The 15,745-nt window shown below is 47.6% G+C and overlaps 1 protein-coding gene across 1 annotated transcript in view; it reads right to left on the bottom strand.

Annotated features, from left to right (window-relative positions):
• Window positions 1-9,668, bottom strand: part of ITGB5 (integrin subunit beta 5) — a 55,596-nt gene extending 45,928 nt beyond the window's left edge. Inside the window, exons 1-2 of the mRNA XM_079310825.1 lie at window positions 9,407-9,668; window positions 5,389-5,474 (exon numbers count right to left, since the gene is read on the bottom strand). Of these exons, the coding sequence (XP_079166951.1) occupies window positions 5,389-5,474; window positions 9,407-9,509 (189 nt within the window). The 5' untranslated portion in view covers window positions 9,510-9,668. The remainder of the gene's footprint in view (window positions 1-5,388; window positions 5,475-9,406) is intronic.
• Between the last annotated feature and the right edge of the window lie 6,077 nt (window positions 9,669-15,745).

Raw genomic sequence — 15,745 nt, forward strand, 5'->3', positions numbered from 1 at the left:
ACCAAAAAAGGAAATTCTGTGAGGATTTGGACACTGAATTTGCTCACAGAGCACTGAAACAGAAAGCTAAGCCTGTGTTTTCAGCCCAGCCACAGCAGCAGCACCTGTTCCCAGCCCTGGCCACAAGAGAGCAAAGCAAAGCACTTGGTTTGCTGCAGGGACAGCCATTGCCATCCCTGTTATTTTATGCACATGCATGTCTCAAAGAAGCTTGGCAAAAGACAGAAGAAAGGACAAGGAGGTGGCACTGAGGGAATCAGGACACACCCACCGACCCAGAGAGGGCCAAGTAAAGATGTGAAGCTGAGCATTGGCTGGGTGGCTCCCTGTTTCCTGGTGAGACACCACACACCCTCAAACAAGCACTGCACAGAGAATAAGGGATGTGGGAGAAACTCCACAGGAGCTGGTGAAAATGCAGCGTGTGCCCACACAGGCAGCAAGGTGCAGGCAGTGTCCCACTCCCAAAGGATGGATGGCCAGGAGTCTCCCAACACCCATCCAGAGCTCCAGCCCTTGCTGCAAGCCCTGTGCACAAAGCAGCCTTGTGCAGGCAGCACTCAGGAACAGCCAGGAACACAATGCACCCTTTTGCAAAGAGCCTGTTTGTTAGAATGCCCTTTTTTTCCCTCCCCAAAAGTGCCAAAGGGAACAAGTCACATGCCCAAAACTTACTGCATTTTCAACAGTCGATTCCTACTTATTTCTGCACTACAACAATAGAGACAACCCTCTTCAGCTCCAGGGCTGAGGGACTAAAATGACATTAAATAATGCAGAGAAGATGCTTGAAGCCATGCCAGCCCCTCCTCCAGCTGTTCACCCAAAACCAGTGTGGGGCTGAATAAACATCACTTATTGCTGAAACTCCAGCATGGCAGAGGACAGGAGAGACATCAAGGAGGGAGAGGCTCCTGAGAGACCCTCATGGGGTGATCTCCAGGGGTCCTGCAAGGACAAGCTTGGATTCAGGGCCCTGGGACACAGACAGAGGCTTCCAGCTGCATTTTTCTCACTACAAGGTCCCAGTGCTATTTGAAAAATGAGAGATTTGCATTCCAGCATCCAGCAGCAGGGACCAGCCAAGAAACCAAGGACGGCACATCAGATGGATACGAACACAAATTTCTTGGAACGCGCTGAGTAAACAGATGAACTTCCAAAAAAAGAGGACTGGGACTATTTAAATCATCTCCATCATGACAAAATAAAAATCAGAATCCCTTACGAAACTGAAAACAACACCCAGCCTTTCAGAGCTGCACATTTCAGGCAGCCTTGGAGAAAAGTTTCTCTCGGATGTGGTTTTACCTGGAATCAGCAAAAAGCTGGTGTGGTCCAGGTGTTCTCTATCCACCCAGCAGCAGGCACCCAGGGGAGATGCTCCCCTACCCTCCCAGCACCCAGACCACAGCTCTGCCAGCTCATTTCTGCTCCCACCTATTTAAAAAGACACCCAAAAAACTGTTGCCAAAAGCAATACAAGCAGCCCAGGAGCACAGCTGGAAACTTGCAGTTACTCTCGAGTAATTAATATTGGAGAGAAGCATCCAAATAGGACAATATTTAGGGCTGCTCACACAACTGCAGCTTCTATCAGGTGTTTCCAAGCCTTCCCAGGGTCTGCTGCAAAGACTCCAAAGGAAGTTCAGGTCAGGGGAAAGCTCCTACACAGCTCTAAGGTCAGCAGTACCTTTGCACTCCTCCAGACCCCAGGTTCCCCTTGCTTGATCCAGCTGTTTTCTCTAAACTTTCTTCTAAAATGAGTCCAGAGGACTTGTAAAAGGGTAGCAATTGCTAACCTGCAATTTTCTTGTTCTGTGAAAAGCCATATTTCCTGGTGTGGAAGAAAATACCCATCCTCAGAGGTGCAAATGCCCAAGGGCAGGGTAGTGCAGCTCAGCACCCAGGGGTGCAGGACTGACCCCTATGTCATCTTAATTTCTTATCTAAGCAGAGTCACAGTGAGCAGGGGGGTGACTTTGGGGAAGTCCCAGTAATCACCATTGCACCTTGCAAGCAAACACCCAAACTGCATCCACAGGTCCACAAAACCCAAAGCTAAAACTGGGGCTACCAGGTACCATACAAGTCTAGGGCAAGGCTTTCTGTGACAGAGAAAATCAAGGTTCATGGAGGTTTAGCAAAGAGAAAAAGGATGAGCAATAAAGGGCAATGCACAGGTCCAGACAGCTCGTGAGAAACCACACCAAAAAGCATCCCCACAGCAGCTCAGACACAGCACACTGGCTCAAACCCCAACTTTCCCCAAGCAGAGAACACCCTGGGGTAAGTTAAGCAATTCAGTGTGCCCACGTATCTGCCAATCCTCTGCCTGCAGACCTGCTTGGGCAAGACATGCAGCAATGCCCCTCACCAGGGGGAACCACCCCAAACCTTGCTTGGTGGCACAGGAGGAGCCCCCAGCCCCTGTCAGTGCCTCTGGCTGCTCCAGCCCCAGGCACATCACGGTCCAGCCTCGGTGCTAACAGGCTCACAAAGGCAAATGCACACAAGCAGACAGAATGAATGGAGACAACAGCGTGACAATTACATGCTCATCAGTTTGACAGTTTTAAGACAAATTGCTTGGTTCATGCTGTAAAATTGGAGAATAGCACTCACTGTATCTAATATCTAATTCCTGACTAGGCATGTCCCTACCATTCAGCCCATCCTGTTCTTTTTTGCTGAAGGTCTCAATCATTTTTTGCTTTAATCAGTTCAATTCTGCATTAAGTCTGAAACATGCCTACTTTCTCCATTAAAAAAAAAAAAAAATCAACCCAAAACCAAAACAAAACAAAAAACCAACCAAACAAAAACCACCCTTGACAGGTTCCCTTTAGGGATTTTCTTTCCTCATTCTATTTCTGAGAAGGGAGAGGATGGGGTAAAAGCACCTGCTGGAAAACAGAGGGTGCCACTGGTAAAATTCTATATATATTATATATATATATATTTAAATTTACTACATATATATATATATAAACCATGTAACAGACATCTCTAAACATACTGCATACATTATATATAGACTTACACTACATGTACTGATAGACTTCTACTATATATATTTCCTGTAAACATTATTAATTGTTGCTTACAAAGTCAATAAAAGCTGGCACAATTTGCTCCCAAACCTGCAAAGTAAGTGCAAAGGGAGCACAATATACACACAAATCAGCTGACTAAGATTCTGCCACAACACAACTTCTATCTGTGGAACACACTCTAGTATTTACTCCTAATATTTAAAGACCAGGAGAGCTATAAAATTTGACTGGCATATAAGCACTCAGGCAACATAGACAGCAAATGGCAGTGACTGGAAAAAGCTAAGGAAAACACATTAAGAGCTGTTTGATAAATTTAATAAACCTGACTTGGCTACAAAAGAGGGAGAGGGAATAAGGTAGTGAAAACACTATGAAAAGAAGGCAGAAATTATAGAATTTATAATATTACTTTAAAATTTTCTGAAGTTGAAAATCTCCAGGTATCTTTTTTAAATCCTATTACCTCACCTGATGATCTCAGCTAAATAGAAGTAATTAGTTTCAAACAGTACATCCTTTAAAAAAAATACAGAATTAGAACAAGAACTTGCTTAGTTTTAGCATGTTGCATGTAATGGGAACAGCAGCTTTTAAACACATAGCTCTTGGCACAAAACACCTTGAACTGGATCTTTTTAAATAGCTGCTGCAGGCTAAAGGTCAGGAAGTATTACAGGACTTCCCTGTAAACACCAGTCCTCCTTGGCCCCTCCATTCCAGTTAGGAATGTTCTTTTTTTTTTTTTTTTGGTAACTATCCTGTTTGCATGATAAGAGTCAGGCTGCCAGTCCCATTAGTACAATTAGTGGTCACAGTGGCCACCAGATAAACATTTCCACTAGCAGCATTCTGCAGAAAGTTGTCTTTAGATGCCAAGTAAGAAAAAAAAAAAAAAAAAAAAAAAAAAAAAAGAGAAGTTATTGGGTACCCATAGCTTAATAGCCAGTGTTCCTGGATCCAATCTTACCACCACAGATTAGCTGGCTGGAAGAGGAGCTCTCACAGCTGTTTACAAGATGTCTCAGAAGCAAGATCTATTGCTTTACCCTTTCCCTCCTGCACACCAATTGCCTTGCTGGACAAAACCAGCCCACAAAAGCCATTCTGCTGTCAGGCAGCTCGGTGCTTGGAGCATTTCAGGGCTTTCCCTGCAGAGCTGCAATTGGGCTTGCCAGGGAAAAACCCAGTGAAACAGATCTGGAGAGCCTGGGCAAAGACAGCCAGGCAAAGCAGAGGGACTGGAAGCCACCTTCACCCCACATCCAGCTCCATCCCCAGCCCATCCTCTGCCCTGGAGCTGGCAGAGCCCCAGGCAGGCCTGGCAGGAGGAGGGGTGGCACAGCAGAGGGGACAGAGCTGCATCCTCAGCTCAGCAACACCAGCTGCAGCTGGAAGGGAACTGAGTGCTCAAAGGGGGACAGGGATGGCCACACAGAGGAACAGGGGTCAGCAGGGAACAGAACAGCATCACCACTGCCCATTGAGGCTCAAGATCATCCACTGCTCTGGGGTTCTCACATCCCAACACTGGTTCCTGACACAGCAGCTGTGCCAGCCTGTTTTTCAGATGTTTTCATCCATCTGAAAGAATCCATACTTCTCTCCTGAACACCCAGGACAGGCACTAAACAGGAAATTGCTTTCTATACATCAAACATTATTAGGTCTTTCACACACCTTGTTCTCTAGAAATTGAAAGTCTACTTGATAAGACATATATTGGATTATATGTATAGATCCAAACTCATGAGCAGCCCCTAGGGAGCAGGGGGAGGTATTTGCAATTCCTCACAAACAAGGAGGCACAATTGAATTCTTCAGCATCAACACAAGAATGTATTTCCCTCTGAAGTGCTCAGTTACCCTGTGCAGCTCATGGCACTGATGCCAGAAGCATAGGTCACCCCCCCAAATGACACAACAGATTCAGAAAGGAGAATTATCTTTGTTACAGACAGAGAGCCTGTGCCAGGCCACACGACAAGGGACACGTAGCAGGACGCCAGGCAGGGGCTTGGGGCTTTTTGGGGAGGGAGCTTTGGAGCAAGGCTCCTGCAATACAGAGCCCATGCAGGACCCAGCATCCACAGAAAACAAGAAGGTAATTGAAGGGACTGAAGGACTGAAGGAACAGTGCCACTCTGTTGAGGGTGTGAGGGGCCAGTGGGGTCAAAGAGCTGAGGAGTCACATACACCCAAAATACAATCAGCAGGGAGCATCCTCTGCCCTCACCCACCCCTGTGGCACGAGTCAGGAGGAGGCAAGGTGAGAGAAGAGCTCTCTCCCAGCAGTACACAAAGCTTGAAAGACAAAGGAGTGCCCACCTACCTCCTTGGAGCACCAGGCACACTTGGGATGGATGAGGAGACACTCTTCACAGGACGTGGCACTTCCACTGGTGCACATATTGAGACCTTCAGCAAGAGAGAACAGGATGGGATGAATGGTTATTCCACTCCAAAACAGTGCTTAGGGGGGTTCTGAGACATTCTTAATGCTAAACACACTCTAAATTCAAACAAGAGCAAATAATCTCCCAGGAGCTTAAAAGGCAGGAGAAGCTGTAAATCTCTCTGCACCTGTAAGGAGGTCTTGTTTTCCTTCCCTAGTGAAAAGGATAGAAACTTGCTTTGGGGTGCTGAGAACCTCTAAAATATGACTGAATCTGGTGATTTTTCTTTATTCTTTTTCAATGGTGTCTGGTTAATCAGAGTCCAGCTACTCATCTGTCAAATCAAATACTCCCATTGCTGGGGACAGAAGGCAATAACTGTTTGACCAGTCTGAAATGTGGAGATGGCTGTCCAAAAGCCCCTGAGATGCCCCTGACTTTTAAAGTCACATCTTTAGGCATACCTTCTCATTTTTTCTAGCTGAAAAATGAAAAAATGAATATTTTTTTCAGCTCCCCATAATTTTCATATTAAAGCGCTCTTGAAACATATTCATCTCCCCTTCCCACACAAGTGATTCTCACAGTGGACTCATGTTGCAGCAAACTACTTTTATTTTATTACAAAGGACATTTCCACAGGATATCCAGGTTAAGTCTTGCAGTGTGTTTGCCCTGGGACACATCCAGCTCAGCAGGGGTGGAAGACACTGAAGGCTCTCCCTGCCCGTGATCCCAGCAGGGCCATCAGCCAGGCTGATGCCCTTTGCTCCTGGCTTGCTGGTCCCGAGCAGGTTTCCCTTAAAAAATCCACAATTTGCACTTTGGGCTTTAAAAATGAGGTGGAAGCACACAAGTAAAGCCAAGGCAGACATCAATGGTATGGGCTTTGAATGCAGCAGCTTGTTCAAGCATGCCTGTGGCTATGAATGTGCCCTTCCATACCACTGATGGCCCAGCTCCCCCGGGTGCAGCTATTAACTTCCACTGTCAATAAATGATTAAAGAAATCTTCAACCCAGCTTCCAGCACAGAGGCTGCACACTCCAAATGAAATGCCTCAGGCTTGAACTCCCAGTCTGCTATTTTTTCCAACCCAAATGTCAATAAAAGCATTGTCAGGCCTCTATTTCCAGCCAGTTGCATCTGCAGACACCAGCACACCACGCTGCTGCTGGGTGTAATCTGCAGACTCTGCAGAGTTGCCAATAGCTGCTGAAGAGTCCCATGAAGTTTTCTCCTGACCCAAGAACTTTCTGCCATGAGAGCTTTGGGAGAAGGATTTTTGCTGTTTCCCCTGTGAATGCTGCACCAAAAAATGGAAAGCAGTGGCTGCCTGGGTCGCTCCCCTAAGGGGCTGAGCTGTGAGCACAGGAAGCAATGAATCAAGCTGGACAGCTGGAGGGAAACCTAGCATGCCCTGGACTCAGAACAAAAAGAGGATAAGTAGGTCCTGTCAGTCATCCTCAGTCATGGCAGAGGCCTGGCTGTGCCAGAGCTCTGCTCTGATGGTCTCTGCTGCCCACAAGGTGGTTAACTCTAACCCCAGAGAGACAAGCCCTGCACTCTCTCCATGGCTCTCATTCAAACAGGCTCCTTGGGCTCATTCATACCAAACAAGAGCCTTCTTAAGAGTGTGGGGTTTTTTTCACTTCTGGCTGTTACCACATCCCCAGGCATTTCATTCCTTGTTCCCATTCAGAAGTTATATTCCAGCTCCTGGACACTACAAGAGCTTAAAACATAAATAAGTAGTATAAAGCAAAATGTAACTTGTTCAGCTGAGTTAAAATTTAGACAGCAATTAACACTTGCATTTGCAAACCCTACAACATGGCCCAAAGACTGTTCTTGAGAGCTGCTGCTCTGGCAGCTGTGCACAGATTAACATAGAAAAAATAATGGGCTTTATATAGCAAATACTTGTATTCAAACCCTGGCTACCCAGGCCTGGCTCTCCCACTGCTTCACTCGCCCATCCACATGGAAATATTTACCTCCATTGCCAGCTGCTGGATTTTTGAGAGTTTACTTAGTCACAGTAATAGCTGAATGAAAACCAAGGTCTCCTCCTTCCCCTGCGTGCCGTGACCAAGGCAGCCCACGCTCCTGTGGCCAGCCATGGGGTGACATTCCTCCCAGTGGCAGCTTTTGAAGTTTCCAAGTATGCTTTTCTTTCCACTCTGTACCAAGACTAAACCATTTCCAGCATTGTTGTGAAAACAGAGCCTTGTGAAGCCCTCCAATTTCAGACTGAAACCTGAGCTTTTTGGGTTGGAGTAGAAACACGCAGGATTTTCCAGATGCAAGTCTTTGCTGTGCTTGATTCAGTGCAGTCTTTCCTCAATTAGGCAGAGCAAGGACCTGATGATGCTCATGCCAGTCCAGATCCTTCCAGATGCTGGGGCAAGTGACCCACTGAGACTGAAAGGAACTCGGTCTGCTCTTTGAATTGTGATACATTTAATAAAACCACTCCTGAAAAATCAACTAGACTTCTTATAATGGGGGAAATTCCATCCAGGATTTAGCAGAGATTACTCTGGAGGTAAATAATCCACTCCTTAGATTGCTGATCTGCACAACCCACATACAGTCCTTCATACTGATGCTGCCCAGCCCTAAGCCCTGCACCCTATTTATTTTGCAGAGTAGTGTCCAGCAAGCACAAAGAACATCCCCAAATCACATCCTTTCCTTGGACTGAGCTGCAGGAGAGCTCCAAAAAGCAGAAGAAAACAGCGTATCCCACTAGACAGGAGAGATTTTAATACATCAAACTACAGATGCAGAGGAAGATAAGAAACTCTGATGAAAGGTACTCAGCAAATTTATTCATAAAGATGCTCCAGGCAATCAGACCTCATTTTAAACCTGTTCTGCAAGAAATCCTAGTTTGGGCAGCTCCTCAAACGGAGATGAATGTACTGGCTTGCTTAGGGAAGACAGAAAGGGAAAAAAAAAAAAAAAAAAAAAAAAAAAAAAAAAAAAAAAAAAAGTGATGCCCTTTATACAGCTAAGCTAAGCATTAAAAAGGAGCATTTCAACTGTTCTCACAATAAGCATTCTAGGAGACCCGAGATAGTCTGTGGCAATACTGAGCCATCGATTTCATGGATCAAGCACAGAAAAAAAAAAAAATTAAGAAAACCTTTTCTGAGCTTTTGCAGTCATATGCCACAGCACTCTTCAAGATGAGCCTCTTCTTAAGATTAGTCATTAAAATATCAAGCACTGAGTACATACTGGAATGTCGGACTTAAACATTTTGTGGGCTTCCTCCTTAAAAAACTTTCCCCAAGTGCTCAGAGAGGAGGGAAGCCCTATTTCCAGTTCTGCTGGAGCAGAGTTACAAACTGCACTGTGGTTCACGTGTGTGTGTGGAAACCGAGAGCATCCCCACGGGGGACAAGGACCTTTCTTTACAAGGACGCCTCTCCTCTGAGTGCCAGCAGACGGGGTGGGGACGGTACAAGGTGCAAGTCAGGAACGATACAAGATGCGAGCCTGGAGTCTGGTCGCGACAGCTTTCCGCTGCTACTCCTCATCCCATCGATTAACACACAGCGCTCCGGGGAAGCGCTTATCCATTAGGAATATATATAGAGCGAGGTGTATATATAGCAGTTCCGTGCTTTTTAAGGCGGAGGTGTAACACCCCGCGGGTGCGGTCCGTGTCCCGCAGCGCTGCCGGAGCGCGGGTCCCGGGATGGGGCCGGCGGGGATGCGCGGAGAGCTCCGGCAGTGTCCACTGCGGGCATGGGGACAGCGGGGACAGAAGGGACAGCGGGGACAGAAGGGACAGCGGGCCCCGGGGGCAGGCTCCGGAGAGCGGGACGGGAGCAGGAGAGAACGCAGCCCGTAACACAGAGCACCGAGGCGGGTCGGGGGGACAAGCCGCCTGGCGGAGCGGCGCTGGCAGGGCCCGGGGCGGCGGAGCGGAGCGGCCCTTACCTCTGCCGGGCTGCAGCGGCGCGGCCAGGAGGAGGAGGCGCAGGAGGAGGAGCGGGGGCGGCCGGCGGGCGGCGGGGGCCGGCAGCCCCCCTCGGCGGGGCATGGTGCGGCGGCCGGGCGGCCGGGCTGCCCTTCCCGGCCGGGCCCTCCCCGCCGCCTTTTGTGCGGCCGCGGCGGCGGCGGGAGGAGGAGGCGGGGGCGGCGCCGCGGAGCTGCCGGGGGCGGCGGGACGGGACGGGAGCGGACGGGGCGGCGAGCGGGTCCCGCTGCCCGTGCGCCTCTCTGGCCGTGTGTCCGGGCGTGTGTCTGTCCCGCTCCCCGGGCTGCGCCGCCTCCCCGCCCCGCGCAGGGAGGCGTAGCCCGGTCCGCGGAGCGGACCCACGGACCCACGGACACACGGACACACGGATAGAGCACACGGACACGGCACAGGGACACGCAGCAGCTGCCGCTGCAGATGCTCGCGTACCGCACGGACACGGACACGGACACGGACACGGACACGGACACGGACAGGAACACGGACTCAGAGGGACACGAGGAATGCGCGCCTCCTCTCCCGCTCGCAGCAGGGCTCGCACTCATTCCCCACGGGTCAATGCCTGCTCTTACGTGGCATTTTCCCTGCTTCAGGGATTTTCTCTGTGCAAACAGGCTGTGTGTATTTGCTGCCGGGCTCTCTGAGCCAGGGCAGCGCTGCGGTCACTGACGGATTTTTGGCACGGTCCACGCCCCCACCGCCGGGGACATCAACACCTCAGATCGAAAGGAAACATCGGATTATGATCTTGTTTGGGTTGCTGGAGAGCTTTCTGAATTTTTCTGCTTTTAAAATAAATCATAGAGCTATTATTGATTTTAAAAGCAGTTTATAGTAACAGGTAACTTACCCATGACCTACAGACCTTCATGACACCCTCATGTCTACTAGGTCTAACCAGCAGATTTTGCTTTACACGTTTACATGTTGTGTTGCTGTTCTCAGACAGAAATGATTAACTAATGCCACCTGCCAAGATTTCCCTTTTCTTGCATTGATTTCCAGCACTGCTTTCACAAACCTTGTTGATTTCTTCAATCTCTTCACACCCCCAGGAGATACCAGGTTTCAGTTTAAAGTGACTATTTGTTGTTTTGGGAAATACACCTACAGAAGTTGCAACATTTTAACTGTCCCAGTGCTACTAAATCAAAACAAGTACTGGCGTGGCTGTAGGAGCACCACAACCATACTGCTGGCAAACTGTGCAAAAATATCACTAAATGCCTCATCAAAACCTCTGCCATGGTAGGAATGTGGTAAGTGGGACAGGCAGTAACCTACAAGCTGCCCTCAAGCTGTTGACTGTGCATGGGGAAAGGGACAGCATCAGCTCTCTCTGTTATCCCAAAAACACAATTAGGTGCTTGCTGTCACCCTTTTTTAATAACAAAATTAATACTGGCTGTGATGGGACTGACCTGGACATGCAAGATGTTGTGTGGGGGGACTTGGAACCAGGTTGTTCCTCTGTGGAATATTTTTAATATTCCTGTGGAAAAAAGTAAATAAAAGAAGAAAATGAAATGCAGATCCTGCTCTTGCAAGACATAAAATATCCAATATGAGCATTACTGCCTAGAGAAGCCTTGTCTAGATCTAGAAATCCCTTCTTGGATCTTCTGGCCATGCCCAAGTACCCCAAGAGACAACTAAAACTACAAAAATCCATGGATAGACTCATGTTTGAGAGTTTTATTCCTGGTTGTAGGAGCAGGGAGACACTCATCCCTTGGGCCATGCTGCCCAGAAAGCAGTGGGTGAAAGAGCAGATGCCCAGGAAAAAGGAAAGCTGGGGAGGGGGGAAGGAAAAACAGCTATGTGGGCTATGGGGTAAAGAAACTACTTGGAGGGAAGGAAACCACCTTCTGAGACTCAGCTGTGGCATCTCAAGGAGCAGAGAAGAGGGCTTGAGGAGGCAGGCAGTGCTTTCAGAAGGAATGCATTGCAGCAGGACCAGGGCCAGGTGAGGTGTAGGAGCTCCCAGTCACTGGTTATATTTAGCTGAGGCTGAGCTCTCTCTTTCTGCAGGAGCCTGTGGCACTGGCACAAGCACCTGGGGCTCACCATGCCCAGGCTGCCCTCATCCCACAGCCCCCACGAGAATCCCCATGGGAAGGGGGAAGGTCAGGAGCTGCTACTGTGCACACTCTGAGCAGTAGGATGTTGTTGATGCTCAACATCTGCTTTCAGTCATTCTGGTTTTCAAGCCAAACTCTTTGAAGGTCCCACAGAGCCACATGCAGTTTATTCTGCCCCAGTATAGCAGCACTGACCAACAGACCACTGTGTGTGCACAGGGAAAGACCCCTGGAGCCACAGGGGAGGAAGTGCTGTGGCTTCCCTGGTGAGAAAAGTGTAAATACCCTTCTCTGAAGCTGGTACTGTTCTCTTGCCCCAGATGCAGCAGCAGAATGCAGCAGGATGTAATTGTACTGATGGCCAAGTGAGCAGCTGTAACACCAAGGGGGGGAATTTGTGGTGAACATGAGGTGGGCAGCTCAGTTCCAGGGAAAGCTGGCAGCCTTGTGTCCCTGAGGTTGGCCACAGATCAAGAAATGAGCAGGAATAATGTGTGCCCTGAACTGAGATGCACAGAGAAGGTGTTGGAATAATACCTTCCTGCTTGCAGGTGGCAATGTGCCCTGGTTGTTTTTCTGAAGTAAAGGATGGGGCAGTAGTTGCTCCAAAAAAAGATGTTTCATGTATGAAACCAAATAACCCCTTGATCTTCCTCCTGGATTTCCCTTTTTCTGAATAAGAGATTGAGAAAAAATGCCATTCTTGAGGATCATATAGTCCATGATTGAGACCCCTCAGGCTCCTTCAAGTATTTACAAGCCACAGAGGCCTTGGACTTGGGTTTTCAGTATCATTGCACAGTTTTGCTGTAAAAGAGAGAGGAAAATCCTCACTTGGAAAGATCTGATCTTTATGTTCACTTTCTTATCACTTTAACTTGTGGTTAAAGCAGGACATAAACCCAGGGTATCTGACCTGGGCACAGATTTGAAAGTGATGTAATTATAAGTTGATTCTTTGGCTCTTTTATCATCAATTAAAGCAAATAAAATCCTTTATCTGAGATACTCCAGGTGTTCTACAGATAGGTTTTCATTGTCATATCTTCCTTGGGACAGAAAGGGTGGATAAAAGCATCTGAGTCACATCTAGATGTCTGCCACGGCACTAAAGAGATTCTGGAACTTCAGTGGTGATTCCTTCCCCTCTCTGCACCAGTCTGAGCCACTCCCAGGCCCTTGCAGAAAGCCTCAGTCTGTTTCAGGGTGAAGCTTCACCTCTGCCTTAGTGTTTCACAAAATATAGCCACTCTCCAGCAGCAAAATCCTGGGATATCTCTGACTTTCTCCCATTTCTAGACTCTGTGGCATAAGTTTAGGTTTGCTACATCCTAGCAGCTCCAGCTGGAAGAACATCATCTGTCTGCATGTAACTCATTACAGCCACATTATTGGGTATAACTCATTCAACCACCATATTTGCAGTAAGTTCAGGATCCCAGGCAGCTCTCTAGTGTGCAAGAAAGACCAGCTAAGACATCTGAGATTGTCTATTTCCAGAAGTCAGGTGGCTGGATGGGGAATCCAGGTGCAGCCTGGTTTGGGGTTTGCTGGTGCACAGCAGGTCCTGAACATCCCTCACTCCTTTGGTCCAAGCAAGTCTCCACACAACAAAGGATGGCCAAACTGGAATTCAGATGGTGAAAAAACTGGACTGATTTATGGTTCTAATAAAAAGAAGTTTTAGGAGAGCTAGGATAAAACTGGGGTGTAGGATCAGGGATGTGAAAAAGACAAACTCATTTGAACCATGGAAACCTCCACCGTGTTACAAGCAGTTCTTGTATTAGGAGAATATTTCATTTTCCTTTCCAGGTCCTCACCATGCTGTTTGCTGGTTCTTCCTGGCTGTGCCATGATGAGAAATAGGGGAGAAGAGACAAAGTGTGGGCACTGTGCAGCTTTGCTATCCCCATGCTGCCTCCTCCCACAAGCGAGCCCACAGACCAGGCTGATGGGGTTCTCACTACCGTGGAAAAAGTTTGTGTCCTTCTTTTTCCAAGGAAGCTGTAAAAAATACAATTCACACAACTACCACATACCAAAAATTACAACCATAAATTTAATCCTATTTGTATTCTCTGGCAGCACATGTTGCTGCTGCCTGCTACAAAAATAGATATTTTTACCATCTAAGGACCAGCCTCTGTTATCAGATACTTAAGAGCAGCACTACCTCCAAACAACTCCTGACCTGCTGAATAGCAGCATTGCAACATTTCTGGGAAGCAGAGAGCAGCACCTAAAGTGGTTTTGCCAAGTTTTGACCCTCTAATAGATGAAAAAAAGGCAGAGTTCAGGAAAAATCTCTGAGCTAGTCCATGCCTGAAGCTGCTGGACTGGAAAGTGAGGGAGGTACAATGGGCAGACTTTCCTCATGCCTCTGTGGTAGGTAAAGTTGAGACAAGGGATGATGAAGCCAGATCAAACCTGGCCAAGTTTTGTTGTGCCTACAGCCCCTGGAGCAAGGGGCTGCCTGAGAGGCTGTTCACAGCAGGAGCTCACTGATCCATCACTGAAATATCTCCAGCCATGAAACATCCCAAAAAATACACCCCAATCCCCAGAGCTAGATCAATGCACCATCAGAGGGACGGGCACGGGATGTGCAAGGCTGGGACACAGGAGAGGGTTAAAAATTAGCAGCTCCATGGAAACATGTCTGTGTGTCTGTTAATGGTTAGCTCCAAGGAAAGGGAGCTCATTAAAAGGTTTTGCTTTATCCTGCAAAGGGCCAGCTCCATCTTGTGGAGGAGAGGAACAAGAGGGAGCAGGGTTTGACAGGGTTTGTCCTCACTGCCCTGCACGGTAAGTTGGAAATTGTTCTGTCTTCCTGCACATCTTGCCTCACATAAACTGGTCCCACTTTGGTTTGCACTCTAGGAGAGCTGCAAAAACCAGGAGTAAATGCTGGATGCATCTGGCAGGGAGTTTCTTATAAAAGGAGAGCCCAAAGAGATTCCCTGTGTATGCTGCATGTAGGAGAAGCATCTTTAAATATGGTTTTAGATGCCAGCAGGTAGAGCCAAGTAGGCTTGTCTACACTGAGATCTCTGGCAAAATTCCCACTGAATGGACCAAAAGCTCCAGTCCCAACACCTTGGTGAGCACAGTGCTCTGGAGGTACAGACAGGTTTCCAAGGAATTCACCTGGATCTGTATACTTTGGACCTCACAAGGGTCCTACAGCTTTTTCAAATCACAGCTGACACCTGGATATTTAATCACTGTCTGAAATAAATCACTGGACTCTGGTTTTTTGCTTATTTTTTCTGGCAAGTGGGTTTTGCCCAGCATGATCTTGCTGCAGAATTTGTTCACACCAGTCTTGGAAGGACAAAACAGTTGGGAAATGCTAAAGAGTCTACAAGGAAAGACCTTACTTTGAAAGAATAATAATGTACACATGTGCAACACAAGCCCTGTTTCATTTATAGGAATGATATACAGGTCCAGATCCACAATTCCTCCCCAGAGACCCCTATCCCCATTAATGTCAGTACAAGTTAGGCACTGAAATACCTGCCTGGACTTGACCCCTGTTTCTCACCAATTTAAACATTCCTCTGCTTGAGAGGGGATTAGGAACTTTAGCACTATAATGACCTCTTGAATTCATTGACTGTTCCAGATATGAAACATTTCTTCTTTTAACTTTTGGCTGATTTACCCCATAAAAGATCTCTATGTATAAAAAAAAATAAATATCTTGAGAGAAACCCTTTTCCCCCCCTCAAAGTCTCATTTATGCAGCAGACTTTCTTTATCCAGCTACATCCAGACATCTATGACAAAGGAGAGGCAGAGATCCCCTAATGCTTAACCAGGCTCATGTCTTTTAGAGGCAGCAGTGCCACAAGTGAGGGTCAAGGGGAGCTCTCCCAGGAGGGCTGGGGGCCTTCCTTGCCCTCCCACCCACCCAGATGTGATGGATGCTACTGTGGGAAGATGTTAACATCACCTTTGAAAATTGCCTGCCAAACAATGACCAAACAGGGAAACCAGCTGGGACAAATGGCCCTTAGTGTGCTACCAGTGGTGTTAAAGTTTCAGAACAGCCAAAAAGAAAACCCCCAAAAAAACAAGCAAACAAACAAAAACTTGGTTGCCATAAATACCCACCAAAAGCAATGTTGGATCCTGAGCAACATTTTTTATTCTTCTCAGTACCCTATTTTCCTTTTCTCACTTTATCTGACCCTGCAAGTCTCCCAGTTC

The sequence above is a fragment of the Erithacus rubecula genome, assembly GCF_903797595.1.
Source record: "Erithacus rubecula genome assembly, chromosome: 8".
Taxonomy (NCBI): Eukaryota; Metazoa; Chordata; class Aves; order Passeriformes; family Muscicapidae; genus Erithacus; species Erithacus rubecula.